Genomic DNA, 17,471 nt, shown 5'->3' on the forward strand with positions numbered 1-17,471 from the left:
GGTGTGGCTAAAGGCTGACTTCTGAGAATTTTGAGATGGTCATTTAAGTTAAGCACAGTCACAAGTCTATAAAAGGTCATTGTTGCCAAACAACAGCCTTGTTCTTGGGACGTGTGGGTGCTTGTGGAAAGCTTGCGATTTTGCTTGATGTGTGGCACCAAAACGCTAGTCAGCAGAAACACCTATTAGTGGGAACGTTAGAGGTACAACTTGGGTTCATCAAAGAAACCTCTATCAGAACCAAGTGGACTACACTTGAGCAACAGCAGGCAGACATGCCCTTGCGACCGAGGGCTTTGTCTCAACCTGGAAGAGCCAACACTCTTCCAAGCCCTAAAGCCATACCAGTTTTGCGCCCGAGAGCTCTGTCATCTCACTCGAAATCAGCTTTAGAAGATGAGCTTTCTTGTCCGGTTTGCTGTGAGATCTTCACAGATCCTGTAGTCCTGAAGTGCAGTCACAGTTTCTGCCGCATTTGCCTTCAGCAGTTCTGGAATAAGAAAGGAGCCAAGCGGGAATGTCCGGTGTGCAGGAGAAAGTGTTCTTTGACGGAGCCCACGGTGAGTCTAGCCTTGAAGAACGTGTGTGACGCCATCTTACAGGAGCAGAAAGGCCCAGGATCTGCGAGAGCGGGGCCGGGTACAGCGAACAGAGAATCTAAACCAGAGGCTCTTTGTGCCACTCATGGGGAAGGACTCAAATTGTTCTGCCAAGATGATGAAGAGGTTCTCTGCTGCGTTTGTCAAACGTCAAAGAAACACCAAGGCCACAGCGTATGTCCTTTGGAGGAGGCAGCAAATGATCTCAAGGTGATTTTGATGAAACTTTAATTTTATATTTTGGGTGAATCTCAGGAAAACATGTACAGATCCAACATGGACTCCTGACAAGTCATAACAATTTGAATGAGATTATATATATATATATATATATATAATTATTAGACATTTTTGCTTTACAGTAAAGATAATTAGGGGTGGATATGTGCTTAATTGTCCTGAAAACAATGTCACAAAGCAAAAAAATAAAATAAAAAAAATCTTAACAGTGATAAAACTAGGCTTAATTTTTTTAAATTAAATTATTATTTAAATTGCATTTTATTAATTTTTATTTTGAACTGAAATACGTCTAGGACACTGAGATGGTTCCTGTCATGTACACCGTTTTAGGTTTGAACTATTATAATAATGTACTGTAAATACCAATAAGGGTAACACTTTACATTAATGTTCCCTTTATTAAGGGTTTATAAAGGGGTTTATTAATGACTAATAAGTCATTTACAAATGCATCATAAATTATAGATATGTAGTTGTTAAAACAAGCATAAAAGGGTGACTTATGCAATACATGCCAAATTGTGAGCCACTTTACTTGACATGTTATAAATGCTTAAAAACACTTATTCATTAGTAACCCCTCCTATTAGAGAGAGATTAAATTCCCTCATGTTAATCTTACTATGAAAATAAATTTCTTGCTGCTTGTGACATAAATCATGAATTAAAATGCTCACTATTTGGCGAGCATTGTATAAAAGTCGCCCTTTTCATTCAAGTTGTAACAACTGCATATCAACAGGCACGTGCAGAGGGGGTGGCTCTAGGGGCTCGAGCCCCTGCCCTTTTGCTGAGGTGCCCCTCCAAGTTGTTCCAGGGTGCAAACGCCACCCAAAATGAAAGTTTACACACCCAAATGAAATGACGTTTTGTTTTACGCTTAATAATAGCATATAGGGGTGTAAAAATGCATCAGTATTATGATGCATTGATTACAGAATTTAATAATTATAATGACTGTAATAATACAGGGGTCTGGGTAGCTCAGCGAGTAAAGACGTTGACTACCACCCCTGGAGTTCACGAAATCGAATCCAGGGTGTGCTAAGTGACTCTAGCCAGGTCTCCTAAGCACCCAAATTGGCCCAGTTGCTAGGGAGTGTAGAATCACATGGGGTAACCTCCTCGTGGTGGCTATAATGTGGTTTGCTCTCGGTGTGGCATGTGGTGAGTTGTGCATGGATGCCTCCGAGAATAGTGTGAAGCCTCCACATGCGCCATGTCTCCGCGGTAATGCGCTCATCAAGCCAGTAAATAAGTTTATTGTTAGAATACATTTATTGTTAGTACTTGGCCTCTACTCACAATCATTATGTGTCCTTAACAAGTTCCACACCAATACGTTTTTAATTCTGTGAGTCTGCTTGGTTTAAAGATCTGACTTCTCTGCCTATCTAGATGACAGATTTCATATATATTTGAATTATATGTAATTATGATATGCAAATCTATTACGGATCATCATAAAGTCAGACATAATATTATACTTTATTCATATTGGCTCAATAATTAACGTAACAACAGCATTATATATTTTTTGAAACAAACCTCCTTGTAGTCCACAAATACAAAGAATGTTTGGAAAAGATTTTCATTCTTCTTGCATTGTGTTGAAATGTGTAAGAATGCACATCTGTATTAGGCATTTATTTCTTATCCACAATTAAGTTCTTGAACCAGTGTATGTAACCTAAACCCAGGTGTTATTTTGATTTTATAGCAATTTTCCTGTATAGTGCAAATTATGCCACCATTTATATTTATATTCACAATAGCGAAAAGAAATTGATGTTGCGCATACATACCCACCCAGTCTGATGGAGAACATAGAAACCAATTTTGAAGCGGCTGCCCCTCATAAAGATTTAGAGCCCCTGCCCCTCAAAATGTCTGTGCACCCCCCTACATATCAATGATTTATAATGCATTTGTAAATGACTTATCAGTCGTTAATGAACCCTTTATAAACCCTTAACAAAGGAAACATTCTTGTAAAGTGTTACCCCAATAAGAATAAGAATAAGCTCTAGGAACAAGCCTGTAAAGTCCCATAGAATAGAGATGAATTGCTTAATAGAAAGGAAGTTTGGTTGATTAGTTATTACTTTGGTGAAAGCTGCTAGGGTTAGAAATTTAAAATACTGGATTTCAGTAGTTGCTATACCCGTTGTCATAAATATTGAACTGTCCTTGTGGATTGTGTTACATTTAAGTGAGAATTTAAGTGTTTATTTTCTGCAGGAGGAAATGCGGCAGATTGTCGTCCCTCTTAAGAAAAGTCTCCGGCGCCTCTATGAAGCCAAACAAGAATGTGATGACCTAACTGCCCACATCAAGGTATCAACAAAGAACAAGTTTCACACTTAAAAACATGTTACACCAACCACAAACAGCTACCAGCAGGTAATCTATGCTTGACTTTTTTTGTTGGGGTCTGACAGAATCAAAGGCAACAGACAGAGCAACAAATTCACGAGGAGTTTGAAGAGCTCCATCAATTCCTTCTGAAGGACGAGGCTGCAAGGATTGCTATTCTAGCAGAAGAAGAAGAGGCAAAGAAACAGATGATGAAGAAAAAAACAGATAACATCACTCGTGATATACTCACATTTTCTCATGCCGTCATGGCCATTGAAAATGAGATCGCTGGTGAGGACAACCACTTTTTGCAGGTAAAAAATCAAGAAACAATATCTTGTCAACTTTCCTTTCTTCAAAAATAAATTTCTTTAATGCAGTACCTTTTTTAACTCTGTATGTCTATAAAAAAAAATTAAAAAAATAAAATGTGCATTGTAATTTAAGGAAGTATATATTTAAATAAAAGGATATACAAGTGTCTCAGATTAAGTTCTGGTCAAGTTCAGGCACTTAAACTTTATTAATTATAGCTTGATTTTTTACACAATAGTAAGAAAATGACCATCTTTTGGAATGTTAATAAAATGATTTTGTAATTTATTAAAGGAAAGGTTTTATGGATAAAGACACTGACTACCACCCCTGGAGTCACGAGTTTGAATCCAGGGTGTGCTGAGTGACTCCAGCCAGGTCTCCTAAGCAACCAAATTGGCCCGGTTGCTAGGGAGGGTAGAGTCACATGGGGTAACCTCCTCGTGGTCGCTATAATGTGTGGTTCTCGCTCTCGGTGGGGCGCGTGGTGAGTTGTGCGTGGATGCCGCGGAGAATAGCATGAAGCCTCCACACACGCTACGTCTCCGCGGCAATGCGCTCAACAAGCCACGTGATAAGATGCGCAGATTGACGGTCTCAGACGCGGAGGCAACTGAGATTCGTCCTCCGCCACCTGGATTGAGGTGAGTCACTACACCACCACGAGGACTTGGAGTGCATTGGGAATTGGGCATTCCAAATTGGGTAGAAAAAGGGGAGAGAAAATGGTGTCACTTCCTGGAAGATTATGTCATTAAGGAACTGGCTTTTGTTAGTAAGATATTACAATAGACTAACAGGATGGAATAACCCAACTGATCTTACAACTATGTACAAACATAAGTAACATTGCAAGTAACTAATCGTATTCTTTTCCACAGAACTACAAGAACGTAAAGAGGAGGTAATGTCATTCGATTGTACATATTAAATAAAGTATTTACATGCCATGAAATCTGCCCCATCTAAACTGACTGACTGCCATTACAGGGCGCAGATAACGTTTCATGAACCAGAAAATGTTCTGGATTCTCTAATCAACGTTGCGGAACACATCAGCTCCCTGAGTTTCAGAGTGTGGGAAAAGATGCAGAGTATGGTGGAACACAGTAAGTGCTCAGTTAATATAGATCAGGATAAATATATTATCACTATAAAATGTGTAAAGCAGGGATGGGCAAAACTCAAGATTGAACATGAAACAAGGTTTGAATCCCTTTCAAATCATGAGTTGGAATTTGATTTGTATTGGCCACACCCCATGGCACTCGCAAACAAATGAACTTTCTCTATCATCAGTTTTACTTAATCCTCCTATGTTCATATTACTCAATAAAATGCATGTAATCTAAGTGAACTTATAGTAACTAAGTTGTTTCAAAGAGAAAAAAATGTCTCGTCAGCTTTACTTAATCCATTTGCATTGAGACAACATGATTTTTGGGGGGGGGGGGGTTTGTCATCTGAAACTGGGCAGAGGATTTCTAGTTCTCAGCATGCTTTGCATGGGACTCGATAAATACAGAACATTTTAAAATTAAATGTCTTTTATGTGTCTTTGCGCAAGACGAATAGTCTATAAAGGGGGAGACTTGTTAGTGTTTATTGTGTTGTTATGTTGAGATTTAGAAAAGTTTCTGTTATGTTGTAGTTTTGGGGGTTACCATCATGGTGAAGAGTTGAGTTTGAGTCTGGTTTGAGGACCAATACATTTTGAGTATTTTACTTATTGCTTTATACATGGGGGAACTGCTGTGCTAACCATAGCATAGTGCACCCTTAGTTCAAATCAAGATGGTCTCATTGAATCACATTACTATACCTACATAAAAAAAATAAAAATGTTTTTAATTTTATTTTGTGGCTTGTTGTATGTATCGCAGCAGTTTTCTGGTGAAATGCACACTAGAGGCGCTACTACAATAGTGACTTTTGTTTCCTTTCACACAAATGACAAGAAAAATGGCAGATTGTCAGTTACACAAACGCTTACTTTTCATCATATTTCTCATACAATGCTATCTTTTGACATCTTAACACTTTAATATAGTGCTTGTCTTGTATCAGGCAATACATTTTAAGGTTTGCATAACCAACTATATTTACAAACTTATTCAAGTGTAATCAAACTGCACGGTAGCTCAGCTGATAGAATGTTGCATTTGCAATGCAAAGGACCGGGGTACAAATCCTGAAGAGTATGTGAGCCAAAACTGTCGTAGAAGCACCACAAAATGGCGCAGTTGCATTTTCCATGTCACATTTGCTTTTAAGACTCTACTGGTTGGGATTAGGTTTAAGGTTTAGGGTAGGGAGGTCGGTTTTGTTGATTTAAAACTTGATAGAGCATCAACCTTAAAGGGGTCATGAACTGAGAAATCAAAATTCCCTTGATCTTTTGACATATAAGAGGTCATTGTACTATAAAAACATCCTGTAAATTTCAGAACTCAAAACTATCTCGTTAGTCTAAAAACAGCTTATATTGAAGCCAATCTGCCAAAATGACAGGATGTGGAATATGCCACTTTATTACGTAATAGTGTGGCTAAACACCGCCTCCGCAGAAGAAGATCAACACCTGCTTCTACATCACTGCCTGTTTAGCCCCGCCCACCGATTCACGCATGTAGTAGGTAAATAACGAGAGAGACAAACGCAGGTCTTTTAAAAAGCAAAGGCTTTTTAAATATGCAAAACTGTTAGCCAATCAAACGCCAGTGGGCGTTTACTTCCGAGTCTACAATCCGCCACGCCTATTCAAACGGTGTGTTACGATGAGGGGGGGTCAAAACAGGACAGAAAATAGCCTATTACTTCTAAATTGTTTTTTGATGTAAAAATCTTGCTAACATTATAAGTGGACCTCAGAGAACAGTACAAAATAAAAAAATAAAGAGCAGTTCATGACCCCTTTAAAAACCTCATCTGTTTGGGAGAACAATCTTGCTTTTAGCGCCACACAATGGACATTTCACCTCAGAGCTGCTGCAATACATGTAATGAACCACATAATGTCCTTATGCAAAAATGTCGCCATCATTTTCATGAGATCAGGCTGGTTTAAATTCAGGAATTTAATTTGGAATTTAAAAAGATTCTCAATTAAATTCTTAATGGCACAAAACCACATTGTGTTACGAAACATAATTTAGCCATAATGAAATCCTGCTCTCTCCATCCCTTAGCTCCAGTGACGCTGGACCCCAACACAGCCTACCCCTGTCTGTCTCTTTCCAAGAACATGACAAGTGTGTCCAACACAGGGACTATGAAAGAGCTGCCTGATAACCCAGAGCGCTTTGACCACTTTGTTTTTGTATTGGGCTCCAAGGGTTTCACCTCCGGATGCCATTCCTGGGAGGTGGACGTGAGCCTAAACAATGACTGGGTGATTGGTGTCGTTAAGGCATCCATAGCCAGAAAAGGCAAAATCGCAGGCTGTCCAGAAGGTGGGTTCTGGACCATCGCCCTTTCTGATGGGATGTACACAGCCATGACGACCCCACACACCCCTCTCAAGCTGGAGGGCCGCCTGGAGAGGGTTCGGGTGAAGATCGACTATGGTGCTGGAGAGGTCAGCTTCTTTGACTCTGTGGACATGGCACCTATTTACACATTTAACGACCACTTTACAGAGAGGATGTTCCCTTTTTTCTGTCCGGGAGCAAATATTAATGGGAACAATCCAGGCCCACTGAAGATCTGCCCTGTGAGAGTGGCTGTGTGGAACAGCGCCTCTTGGTGACAGTTAACCCTTCGCAAGCTATATTTATGCATTTTCACTGCAGTTATACACTACCACTCAAACATTTGGACACCTCTACTCATTCTCTACTATTTTGGGAATTACATTGGCAAGAAAAAGTATGTGAACCCTTTTGGAATTAGCTGGTTTTCTGCATTAATTGTTCAAAAAATGTGATCTCATCTTCATTAAAGTCACAAGTATAGATAAAAAATAATATGCTTAAGCTAACAACACACAAACAATTCTAATCTTTATAACAAACTCAAAATTTTTGTGTGCCTTTTATAAGTCAAAGTAGCTCTAACCCACACCTCCAATCTCATTTCATTAATTGGATGCCAGGTTTGCCAACTCCTGATGATATTGAAGGAGTTCCCAAGGGGGACATATTGTTGGCTGCTTATCCTTAATCATTGGGTTGGCACAATGGGTTGGAAATCATTTGTTGGCACGAATTATATTTGTCTACAAAACTAATTTCAAGCATTTAAGCATAAGAATTTAGATCTTGAAAACTTAATTCTTTCAAGTGTGTCTAAACCTTTGTTGTAAAGTTTAATTGACAAATTATTGTCTACCAAAGTGTACTTTGGATGTTGATATTAATATTTTTCTCATAGGAATGATAGGTTACAAGATGTTGAATCAAAATATTAACAAATGCTGTCAGAAAACATTTAAAATACTGTATGTGTGGCATCGCAAGTAAAAAAAAAAAAAAAAAAAATGGTGAATGGCAATTATACAATGTACAAAAATTGTTTTGCCTTTGGAAAAAAGACACAATATTGCTCTGTTGTGTGGTCATTGTGTTTGCTGTTTATTGGAACAGTTGGGTAATTAAGTTATGTTGTCTGCTATAATCATTTATGACTGACAAGTATTGATAAGATCAACATTTATAATAGGTTAAACATGGAAGTTTACACCTAGATCAGCCCTATATTGGGCTTCCAGAACAGTTTTGTCCTTCTACCAGGGCATTGTTTTGCCAGTTCTCAGTTGAGAACAATGACACGCAGCATCCCCTCCACACTTTCTCTGGTGTCAATAGATGCCTGGGTGACAAACGGGAGAAATATGCATTAAGATCGTTAACATGGTTAAAATAGTCTAATTTCGGTCAAACATAGACTGTTATATCATTATTTTATGATTGTTTAACCCTTATGTTTGGAAGTCTGAGAGACCCCAAGGCCATTTTAATAACATTTAAAAATAATCAACATTGAAGTTAAGATTATAGCTTATAAAATTTCAACTTAATAACATGCTTCAAATGTCCACCATTAAAAATATTTCATTACTTCTGTTTGGGGTCTCAGAATTTCAATGTTAATTTAGATAGTCCTAGCAACATACTAGCAACGCACAGCTATATGCTACTAACACCTAACAACCTGCTAGCAAAACCTTGCAACATGCTAAAATATGTTAGCAATGCCTTGCAATATGCTAGTAACACCTAGCTACATGCTAACACATGCTAGCAATGCTTTGCAACATGCTTGTTTTATTGTATTTTTATACAATGTTTTTTTTTTTTTTTTGCTGGGGTCCATTTGACATCAAACATAAACAATGTTTGAGATCGGAATGGCATGCTACTTTTACTAATTCTGCCATATGTGTCTATGGCTGAAATAGGATGAGTAGTATGGTAGTAAGCAATTCTGAACTCAGTTAATGTTACAATATTGGATAACAGTCACATTTCTGAAAAGTGCATGTCTACTTTGTGAAATGGGATAAAGCTTATTTTTTATTTTATTTTTATTTTTTGCCTTTTTGGTTACCTCCTCTCCCCCCATGTCAGTCTTCACCCATCCTGGATGAAGGGAAATGCAGAGGATCTCATCTGATTTCACCTCCATAGCAGTATACACGGTCAACATGTTAAGACCTGCCTAAATAAAAAGCAGATCTAACTTGAGCTATGAGGCTAAAATACTGGTTTCGTAAAGGCAAATTTAATTGTGGGTATGTGTACAGTCATACTGCACCTAATTCTGATTTAATTTTAAAATCTGAATTTTCAGACTGATTGTCCACATTCTCATTTTGCAAGTGATGAAATCACATCCATTGACACTGTCAATGAGTAAAATAACTGGGTCGAACACACCTGTAGACACTATATGGCTCATTGTGTATGACACTGTGTTGTGTCCAAAATGATGACAAAAATTAAAATAAACCTTAACATGTTTTTGACAGCTCAAAAAAAAATTGTCAGATTTTAATCTGATTTCAAACCACATACAAATGTATGTAGTTTTTCATGTGTAGAATCTCATGAAAATTACATGACTTTGACAATATTTTTGCAAAATGACATTGCATAGGCCATTAAGCGACACATTTTGGCATTAATTCTGAGGTGAAATGTCCACTGTGTGGTGCTAAATGCAAGTTAAATGTTCGCCCAATCAGATGAGGTCTTTACGGTTAATGCTCTGTTGAGTTTTTGGCTCACCTGTCGACTCTTTGGACAGGTGAGCTCTTCAGGGCTCTTACCTCGGCCCTTTGTATCGCAAGTGCAACACTATCTGTTGAGCTACCACACAATTTGACAATGCCTGAACAAGCTTAGCTTGTAAATGTTACGTTTGTAATGCAAACGTTAAAATGTATCACCTTACAAGTCATGCGCTATTGTTAAAGTGTTTTGATGTCATAAGATAGCACTGTGTGGGGAACAGGGTGAAATGTGCCTGTTTTTGATCCGATAATCTGCTGATTTTTTGTGATTCGTCTGAAAGGGAATAAAAGGCAATGTTGTTTTAGCGCCTCTAAGGTTCATTTCACCAAGAAACAGCTGTAATTCGGATTTAAAAAATGATATTTTGAAACAAAATTAGGTATAGTAACTTGTTTCAAGAGGCCAGATTCGTCTTTTTTTAAAGTATTTTTATTGCAGCCCCTCTGAACAAAGCTTATGGATTTTTGTGTACCTTGCTGATGCTGTAAGGGAAGAGTGGGAATGGTGCTTTTATTTCATGCGCCATGCTCATAGAGGCTGCATCTGTGGAGATGTTGATGATAGCTGGCTTCTCACTTGACATCCCTGGTTTGCCACTGGCTTTAGCTGCTATACGCAGGTAAGGCAGGTACTTCTGGTTAAAGAAATTCACAACCAAGTGTTTCAAAACTTGCAAGAGACAAAGTCTTTATTTAGATTCATCTTCCTCCCAAAAGCCACTACCATTACCCTAATGACAAATAGAGGTCCTATCATATTGGTGTTGAAGGTGTTCTTCATGTCCTCAACAGTGGCAGTAAACATGTTTTTTTGTGGCAACACTCCAGCAATATTCACCAGCAGGTTCAGGCCGTTCTTCCCCAATAGAGAACCCACTTTCTTGGCAGACTCTTTGATACTGCATGGATCAGCAACATCTAACAGTATCACAAAAACAGCAGTTGAAGAGTGTTATGCTATTTCCACTGTAAAAATCAATGACATGACTAGTTTCAAATAAAAAAAAAAAACCTTAACTTCCATTGTAATGTAAATATAGTCCAGAAAGATAAATGCACGTTTACCAAGGTGCACAATGGTGACAACACTTGGATGCTTTTTGGCCAATTGATTTAATGACTTGTCATTAAAAGTCAAGTGGTGTAACCATCAAGTTAATGGTATTAAGTACTTTCCTGGCTTTCCAATGAATGGGAGTATATCCAACTTAATTGTTATGATTCAACAGTTAGTTCTGGTCCTCGAATCTGATTGGATGAGACCCGTTCCTTGAGGACACCAGCTTCACTCTTTGTATCACTCCGCTTGTGTTTTTGTAGCTCTAAACTAACATATTAGAGCAGCACAGAAGTGTAAAAAGAGCTAGATGTGTGTCTTTTCATTTTTCCCATTGACATGAAAGATTTTAGCCAGCAGGTGGCAACAAAAGACCATTTTTATGTGTTATGAGCCAGTTACAGGGGCATTCAGTAGTTGTCTAGCTAGCAAGAGCATTGCTATTCTTCGTGTACTTTAAGTACCGACACGACAGTGGTGTTAGATGCTATACTGCCATCTATCGATGTGGATCAGCATGATCGTCTCTGCTGCCCCCGTCAGTTTTGGAAAATCATTTGCATCTGGAAAATGTCGGAGTTTGAGGTAATTTCTAAAGTTATTTATTACTACTATAATATAATTGCTTTGCCTAAAAACAAACATCAGAAAACAAGTAAACATGCTTCTACTGTTAAGGACAGATTATTATTGTCCTTCATATAATCTTTGGAGACTGTCTATGCTTCGTTATTTGTAAAGACAGTTATTACCTTGATTAGAGAATTGCTTAGCGTAAAATAAACCTCATTTTTGACTAACTCGTTTTGTTTCCAAGCAACCAACGTCATGGTTTATACAAAATCCACAACAAATCACTGTGCCAAGCTACTAACGAATGAAGATGCCTTACCGTTACCAATGTTTACTCTAGTTTATTTTGCCGATCTTTCTGTCTTCTTGCTTCAGACCTTTATTCGCTTCTTCAGCAATACAGCTACTGAATGTCCCGTTGTCACTGCTGCTAAAGCACGATAATAAATATGTTCCATTGTGTTCTTTTCGCTCTTCGCATCACCAAACAACAAAACTGTGTGCTAAATAAACATTGCCAAATGTATCTACATTGGCAGCAGCCAATGAGCACGAGGATTCTCTTCTTCGACGTTTAGAAACACCATGGGTCATGTGATTTCAACAAGACGAAACACATTGAAGGGGGTGACCCGCACCATGTAGAATAAAAAGACTTTTTATAGAAAACTATTATGAGTACAGTCTTCATCTCATGTAAGTGTACACCATTCAGATCACTCTTCACAAAAGCACAATTCATTCATTAATGTGTAAAACATTTTAAAGTGGCTCCAAACTACTGAATGCACCTTTCAGTTGGTGCACATCAGTCAGTGAGGGGTTTCTTTGATGTCATCAGCACTGTCTCTCACTCCATGATCAATCGACTACTACTACTACATTACAGCTGGGAAATACAGTTAAACTAACAGCTTCGGCATTAAAGCCCCGGACTCCCAGTGACAAATCAACCTCATCTCATTCATTTTCACTGAGAGCTGGCGATTTCCTGTGACACTAGCGACCTTTGGCAAATGTGGGCATGGCAAGCGACACAACAAAGTTGAGAAAAGTTTAACTTTATGCAAATGAGGAGCGCTTTTTGGGAGCGACAACCAGTAGGAGGGAAGAGGGTGTCAGTGAGTGGAGGTCACATCATCCGTCTCCTTTGAGATAATGCCATCGAGTCCAGGCTAGACAGAGCAGTGTTGTGTTGTTTCTGTGAGCGATTTCACCGTTCTTTGATTTGTTTGTAACAGCATATGTGGGAAGGAGGTTGTCGGCAGTCTGAGTGAGTTTGATTCATACATTGATAGATTGGTCATCTTTGAGCATTGCTGTAGTTTATGTAACAGCACACTCCCCTGCAGAATGTGCATTTTTAGAGAAGAAAACTGATTAATTGTCAAATTAGAAATAAACCTTAGTTTTAACAGCAGTACATCTCATCTGTGATCATATTTTCAAAAGCAGTAGAAACGCGCACTAGCGACTCGTAGTACAGAGACTAGCGACATCAAGCAATAAAGTCGCTGCATGTGTGTAGCTTAAGGCTTATCACAGCTGAGAGACACAACAGATAAAGTCATTCAAATCATACTCAAGGCATTTACCTGATACCGGAGTTTCTGCATTGTGAGGAGATGTAAGGAGAGAGAGAGCGGTACAACAGGTGTCGTGCCGAAATTTGATTCCTTAGTATGCTTATGTTTAGGGGTGGGCTTTAGGGATAGGGGCCAATGACTCCCTACTATGGTTAAGGTTAGGGGTGGGTGTAGGTATAGGCTTTAGGGATAAGGACCAATCAGATAGCGGGGAGTCAAAATCTGGTGGGGAGTCAAATTTCGGCACAACACCGGCTACTGCGAAAAATTTGGACAGCTATTTTTACACAGAGATAGACCCTGAAACCTTCCCCTGGGGGACGCTTAAAGAGTTGGATTTTGCTCTGTTTAACCTATAAACCTATGAAAACCTATAAAAAATAATAGCGATAAGGACTGGGTAAAAATATAGACTTTCTAAATAAATGCTATCTTCACTTGGACCATCTATACATTTTTAAAATCCCAAGATTAATCTTTTAATATGCTAAATTAAAGACCCCATCCAGTGAAAATCAAGTTTTTAACCTTGTTTACATGTCCATATGGTGTTTTCTATTTGCTAGAAGACATACCATGAGTGAAATCAGCAGTCAGTGGCTGAGCATTTTCACCTTGGAACTGCAGTATACCAAAGACAGTCTCAAAAACACGGATTCTGACAGCCAGGGTTTCATCTGTCACAAACCTAAGGAACCAATCCCGTCAACTTGCGGGGTGGGGCTTTCCATATCATTAGCATACACTACAGCGAAGCAAGGGGTATCAGGAGAAGCCAGGTGTAGCTACTTATCGGCATTTTGCAAGACATGTTCTGTTTTCGGATTCAAAGTTGCGAAAGGACAAATGGTGAGCCTTCATGTTTTACCAAAGGATCTGAAAATCTGAGATAAATGGGTGCAGTTTATTTGGAAAAATCGTAATGCCCCAGCAAAAACAGATTGGGTTTGCCACTAAACTTATATTGAAGCCCAACACGGTTCCATCAATTTATCCTGGGGCAGGGGCGTAGCAATCATTTTAAAACAGCTGTCAGTAGGTGGCTCGCACAGACCCAACACTTACAGTCCAGTATTAATACATTACAGTATATATTAATATATAAGTATTATATAAATATATACGTATTATTTACTTTTAATATTTGTAGTATTTTAAAGATTCAAGTATTGCAAAATAATTGCAACATTTTGCAAAATTAGCTGCAAAAATAAAGGGCATCTTGTGGAGCACTTGCTTCTGTTTCACACATGACAATAAAAGACTGAGCACAAGCTGGTCCTGAATACATTATTTAATCAATTACAATAATGACTACTGTGCATGTGCACAATATTTATTTTTTACTCTGTGCTTGTGCATTGTGGGATTTAAATGTATCCAAGTGGCTCAAGTGTTTTGACTATGTTCACCAAAATTTGTTCAGATCCATTTGATGATTCAGTGACCATTTCTGGTGATACCAGTAAGTGCTGACAAATGAGTGTCTTGTGTGAAATGAGTTAGTCACTGAATCAACGGACAAAAGACATTTTTAATCCTTTAAAATGTGTATGGCTACAGACCTACAAAGAGAATTTAGTAGAGTTTTTAAGCACTATAAGAACAAAGAAAATCTATCATTTCCCTACAGTTTGTGAGCTGCTGAGCATGACTTATATTAAAAGACAACAATAAGAGTCTTATAATAATTATGAGTTTCAATAACGTACGTTTTCATGTATAAAAAAGCATGTCTACATATCTGTTGACTTCAGTAAAATACAGCAGATCTATCTTTTTTCCTACAGTTTGTAGACTGCACACCAACATAGAGGTAAAAAACAGGAGCTGATATTAAAAATAGCTTTACATATTTAACACAGATCTACGTAATCTGCTTAAATTGGCAAAAACTACTGATCAAACTATTTCCTCACACATTTTTTAATAATTAGCATCGGCCAATACATTTTCCTGTTTGGCCGATTTGTTTCTTGAGGGCTCTGAAAGAAATATGCCTGCTTGCATATGAAGCGACTGAGACAGTTCGTTTTGTTCAGTCACGGTTCGTTTTGTTGTTACGTGCCATCGACCGGTATAAGACCGGTGTGCACCACAGTCTCATTTAAACAGTCCGCATATCAGAGCAGTTGATATATATATATATATATATATATATATATATATATATTGAAGTCATTATTTGTGCCTTTCCGAATAAGGTATTTCCACTTCGGGCACATCCCTATTATCGGCCTGTCGGCCACCCTGCTCTCTGGATATCAGCAACGGCCATTAAAAAACCGATATTGGTCGATCACTAATAATCTCCACTTACAAAGTGTGCCTAAAAGAAGGATTGTCCTTTGTTTTTTGTTTTTTTGCAGTGCATTTCACGTAATGCTGCAAATCAAGAATGATATGCGGATAAATAACTCTCATTTGTGTGTTCCTCATCTCTAGATTATTCATTTAGATCAACATCAATGCAGATAAAAAACATGGATAAATGAGCATTGTTGAAAGCATCTTTGTCGAAATGAACGGAGCCGCGTTGATTAGACTGTCTGACTGACGGCCTATTACGTAAGGGTTGTTTTGCTCATGAAACTCACCTGTGATTGGCTGGATGGTCGCTCAATCAGCCCAAAGTAACAAAATGCAAAGAATACTGTATACAAATCCACCATTTGGACTTAGCTTGGAAAAGTGCAGGGGACAAAAATCACCTTTTTAAAGAGTGCGGGGGATGTGTCTCCCACGTCGCCCGTGGCTGCTACGCCCTTGTCCTGGGGACACAGCGAGCCCGAGCTGCAGGCGAGCAGTGCAGGAGTCAGTGGAGATGGAGGCGGGGACTAATTTGAATATTCATAGATCCAAAGGTGTAGTTATATCTAAGCCATTTTAAGGCATGAAGGGATTATTCTACACCCCCCCCCATCCCCCAATCATTGACACAATTACAGTCATGCTAACATTCAGTACAGATACAGATCTCAGATCGAGTTCCTCAGATTGATTATCTGTTGTATTTTAGACACAATATGTATATTTTATTTTGTTTATTGATGCTTCAACAATGAAAATTGTTCCAAACGAAGACAAAGCAGGATCAAGAGTTGCATGTCACTCAAGAGAGAAGAGTCCCTGTGCAGTTAGGCTAAATATCACCACTCTTGAAATGCTGCTAGTTCGATCAGATAAGTGTACCAGAACTAACTCTTGTATAATTGGGATTTCTTGAGCTGCCCTCTGAATACTCACCTCAGAATTTGGCCCATCTGGGTCACAGCATCCAGCAAAAATCTTTGAACAAGGGGCCTCAAGGATTTGCTTGACGATTTCTAAGCCCAAACCTCGATTGGGCCCTGTGACGAGAGCCCTACACGTGTTCACTGCTGCCATGCTGCCAAGTTATCAGTCTAGTGCTGTTACCCACACTGCCTCTCGACAGTGCCTTTTATGTGTGGCAGAGTGGACTCCCCACCTCTTACTGCACTGATGTATGGTCCTCTTGTGTCATGATGATTTTATAGATTTTTATAGTGGTTGAGTGGCTGTTATGAGGGGAATGGAAATAAACAGGTACAAAGTACATGAAAAATGACAAGTGATGAATACTTTTTGGAAGCTTTCCAAATATGCTTATCGTTATTCACTTAATACAATCGCTGTTTCAAGAATGAGAAAAGAGGTTAAAGATCTGGGCTCGTATTCACAAATATCTTAAGGCTAAAAGTAGCTCCTACCGCTGAAATTTAGGAGCTCCTAAGTTTAGGACTCTCTTTAGGAAAATGTTCATCTAAGAGTTATTCATGAAGCATTTTAACGCTAAAAGTAGCTCCTAAACCCACGACAGCTTAGAAGTCCTCCTGAGGACTTCTAAATCCATAAGAGTGGCTCACAAATGATCCGAAGCATGCTTTCTTTTGTCAATCCACTTTAAAAACAATGTTTTAGAATATTATTATGACATCAACCTTTTAAAAAGGATCACCTGAATTGCAATTGAGTGGATATATTTTTAATAATATAACATTATAATATTGACACTGACCTTTAAAAAAAGGTATTGTCTAAATCGAGATGTTTTCATTATTGCAAAGTTAGTTAGAGATGCTCTTAACTCTCCCATGAACAGAAACAATCCACCCACATAGCAAAATTGGTCTGGCCCAGTGGCGGCCCACACTGCCCACTTACACTTGGCCCACATATAGCAAAGAATTACGGTCCACGGGTGGTCCAGATCTGGTAGCCAGAACATGGGCCACATATGGCCCAGAGCATAGCCACATCTTAGCCAACTTAGCCCTATTCTGGCCCTTTGTTGGCCCAGACAAGTTTTAGCACTGGCTCCAGATGTCAGCCTCCACTAAACCTTAACAAAGCCACTTAATACACACCCTTGCCATATTTGGCCCAGATGAAAAATACCTCAATGACAACAGTTATGAAGAAATATTTATAAATTTTTCACAGGAAGCCATTTACACATGACAATTTACAAAAATGTAAAAATGTCC

The 17,471-nt window shown here is 38.6% G+C and overlaps 2 protein-coding genes across 2 annotated transcripts; one reads left to right on the top strand and one right to left on the bottom strand.

The window, feature by feature from the left end:
- Positions 1-121: 121 nt before the first annotated feature.
- On the top strand, positions 122-10,037 carry LOC127450645 (E3 ubiquitin-protein ligase TRIM39-like). The gene is made up of 6 exons (XM_051714914.1): positions 122-809; positions 3,084-3,179; positions 3,284-3,514; positions 4,397-4,419; positions 4,506-4,624; positions 6,704-10,037. Exons 1-6 carry the CDS (start codon positions 276-278, stop codon positions 7,261-7,263), a joined length of 1,563 nt encoding a protein of 520 aa, XP_051570874.1. The 5' UTR covers positions 122-275; the 3' UTR covers positions 7,264-10,037.
- LOC127450657 (C-factor-like) lies at positions 8,249-16,350 on the bottom strand. Its single transcript, XM_051714929.1, has 6 exons — positions 16,210-16,350; positions 10,813-10,867; positions 10,478-10,665; positions 10,221-10,382; positions 9,063-9,173; positions 8,249-8,324 (listed from the first exon to the last, which is right to left on the bottom strand). Exons 1-6 carry the CDS (start codon positions 16,348-16,350, stop codon positions 8,265-8,267), a joined length of 717 nt encoding a protein of 238 aa, XP_051570889.1. The 3' UTR covers positions 8,249-8,264.
- Positions 16,351-17,471: the final 1,121 nt, after the last annotated feature.

Source organism: Myxocyprinus asiaticus, chromosome 13, assembly GCF_019703515.2.
Source record: "Myxocyprinus asiaticus isolate MX2 ecotype Aquarium Trade chromosome 13, UBuf_Myxa_2, whole genome shotgun sequence".
Lineage (NCBI taxonomy): Eukaryota > Metazoa > Chordata > Actinopteri > Cypriniformes > Catostomidae > Myxocyprinus > Myxocyprinus asiaticus.

Coding starts and splice junctions, on each gene's coding strand:
- LOC127450657 (XM_051714929.1), bottom strand. CDS start 16,350: ATGGCAGCAGTGAACACGTGTAGGGCTCTCGTCACAGGGCCCAATCGA. Junction 10,666..10,812: donor TGTCACCATTGTGCACCTTG/GTAAACGTGCAT, acceptor TGATACTGTTAG/ATGTTGCTGATCCATGCAGT. Junction 9,174..10,220: donor TCCCTTACAGCATCAGCAAG/GTACACAAAAAT, acceptor CTTTTTATTTAG/GCAGGTCTTAACATGTTGAC.
- LOC127450645 (XM_051714914.1), top strand. CDS start 276: ATGCCCTTGCGACCGAGGGCTTTGTCTCAACCTGGAAGAGCCAACACT. Junction 810..3,083: donor AGGCAGCAAATGATCTCAAG/GTGATTTTGATG, acceptor TATTTTCTGCAG/GAGGAAATGCGGCAGATTGT. Junction 3,180..3,283: donor ACCTAACTGCCCACATCAAG/GTATCAACAAAG, acceptor GGGGTCTGACAG/AATCAAAGGCAACAGACAGA.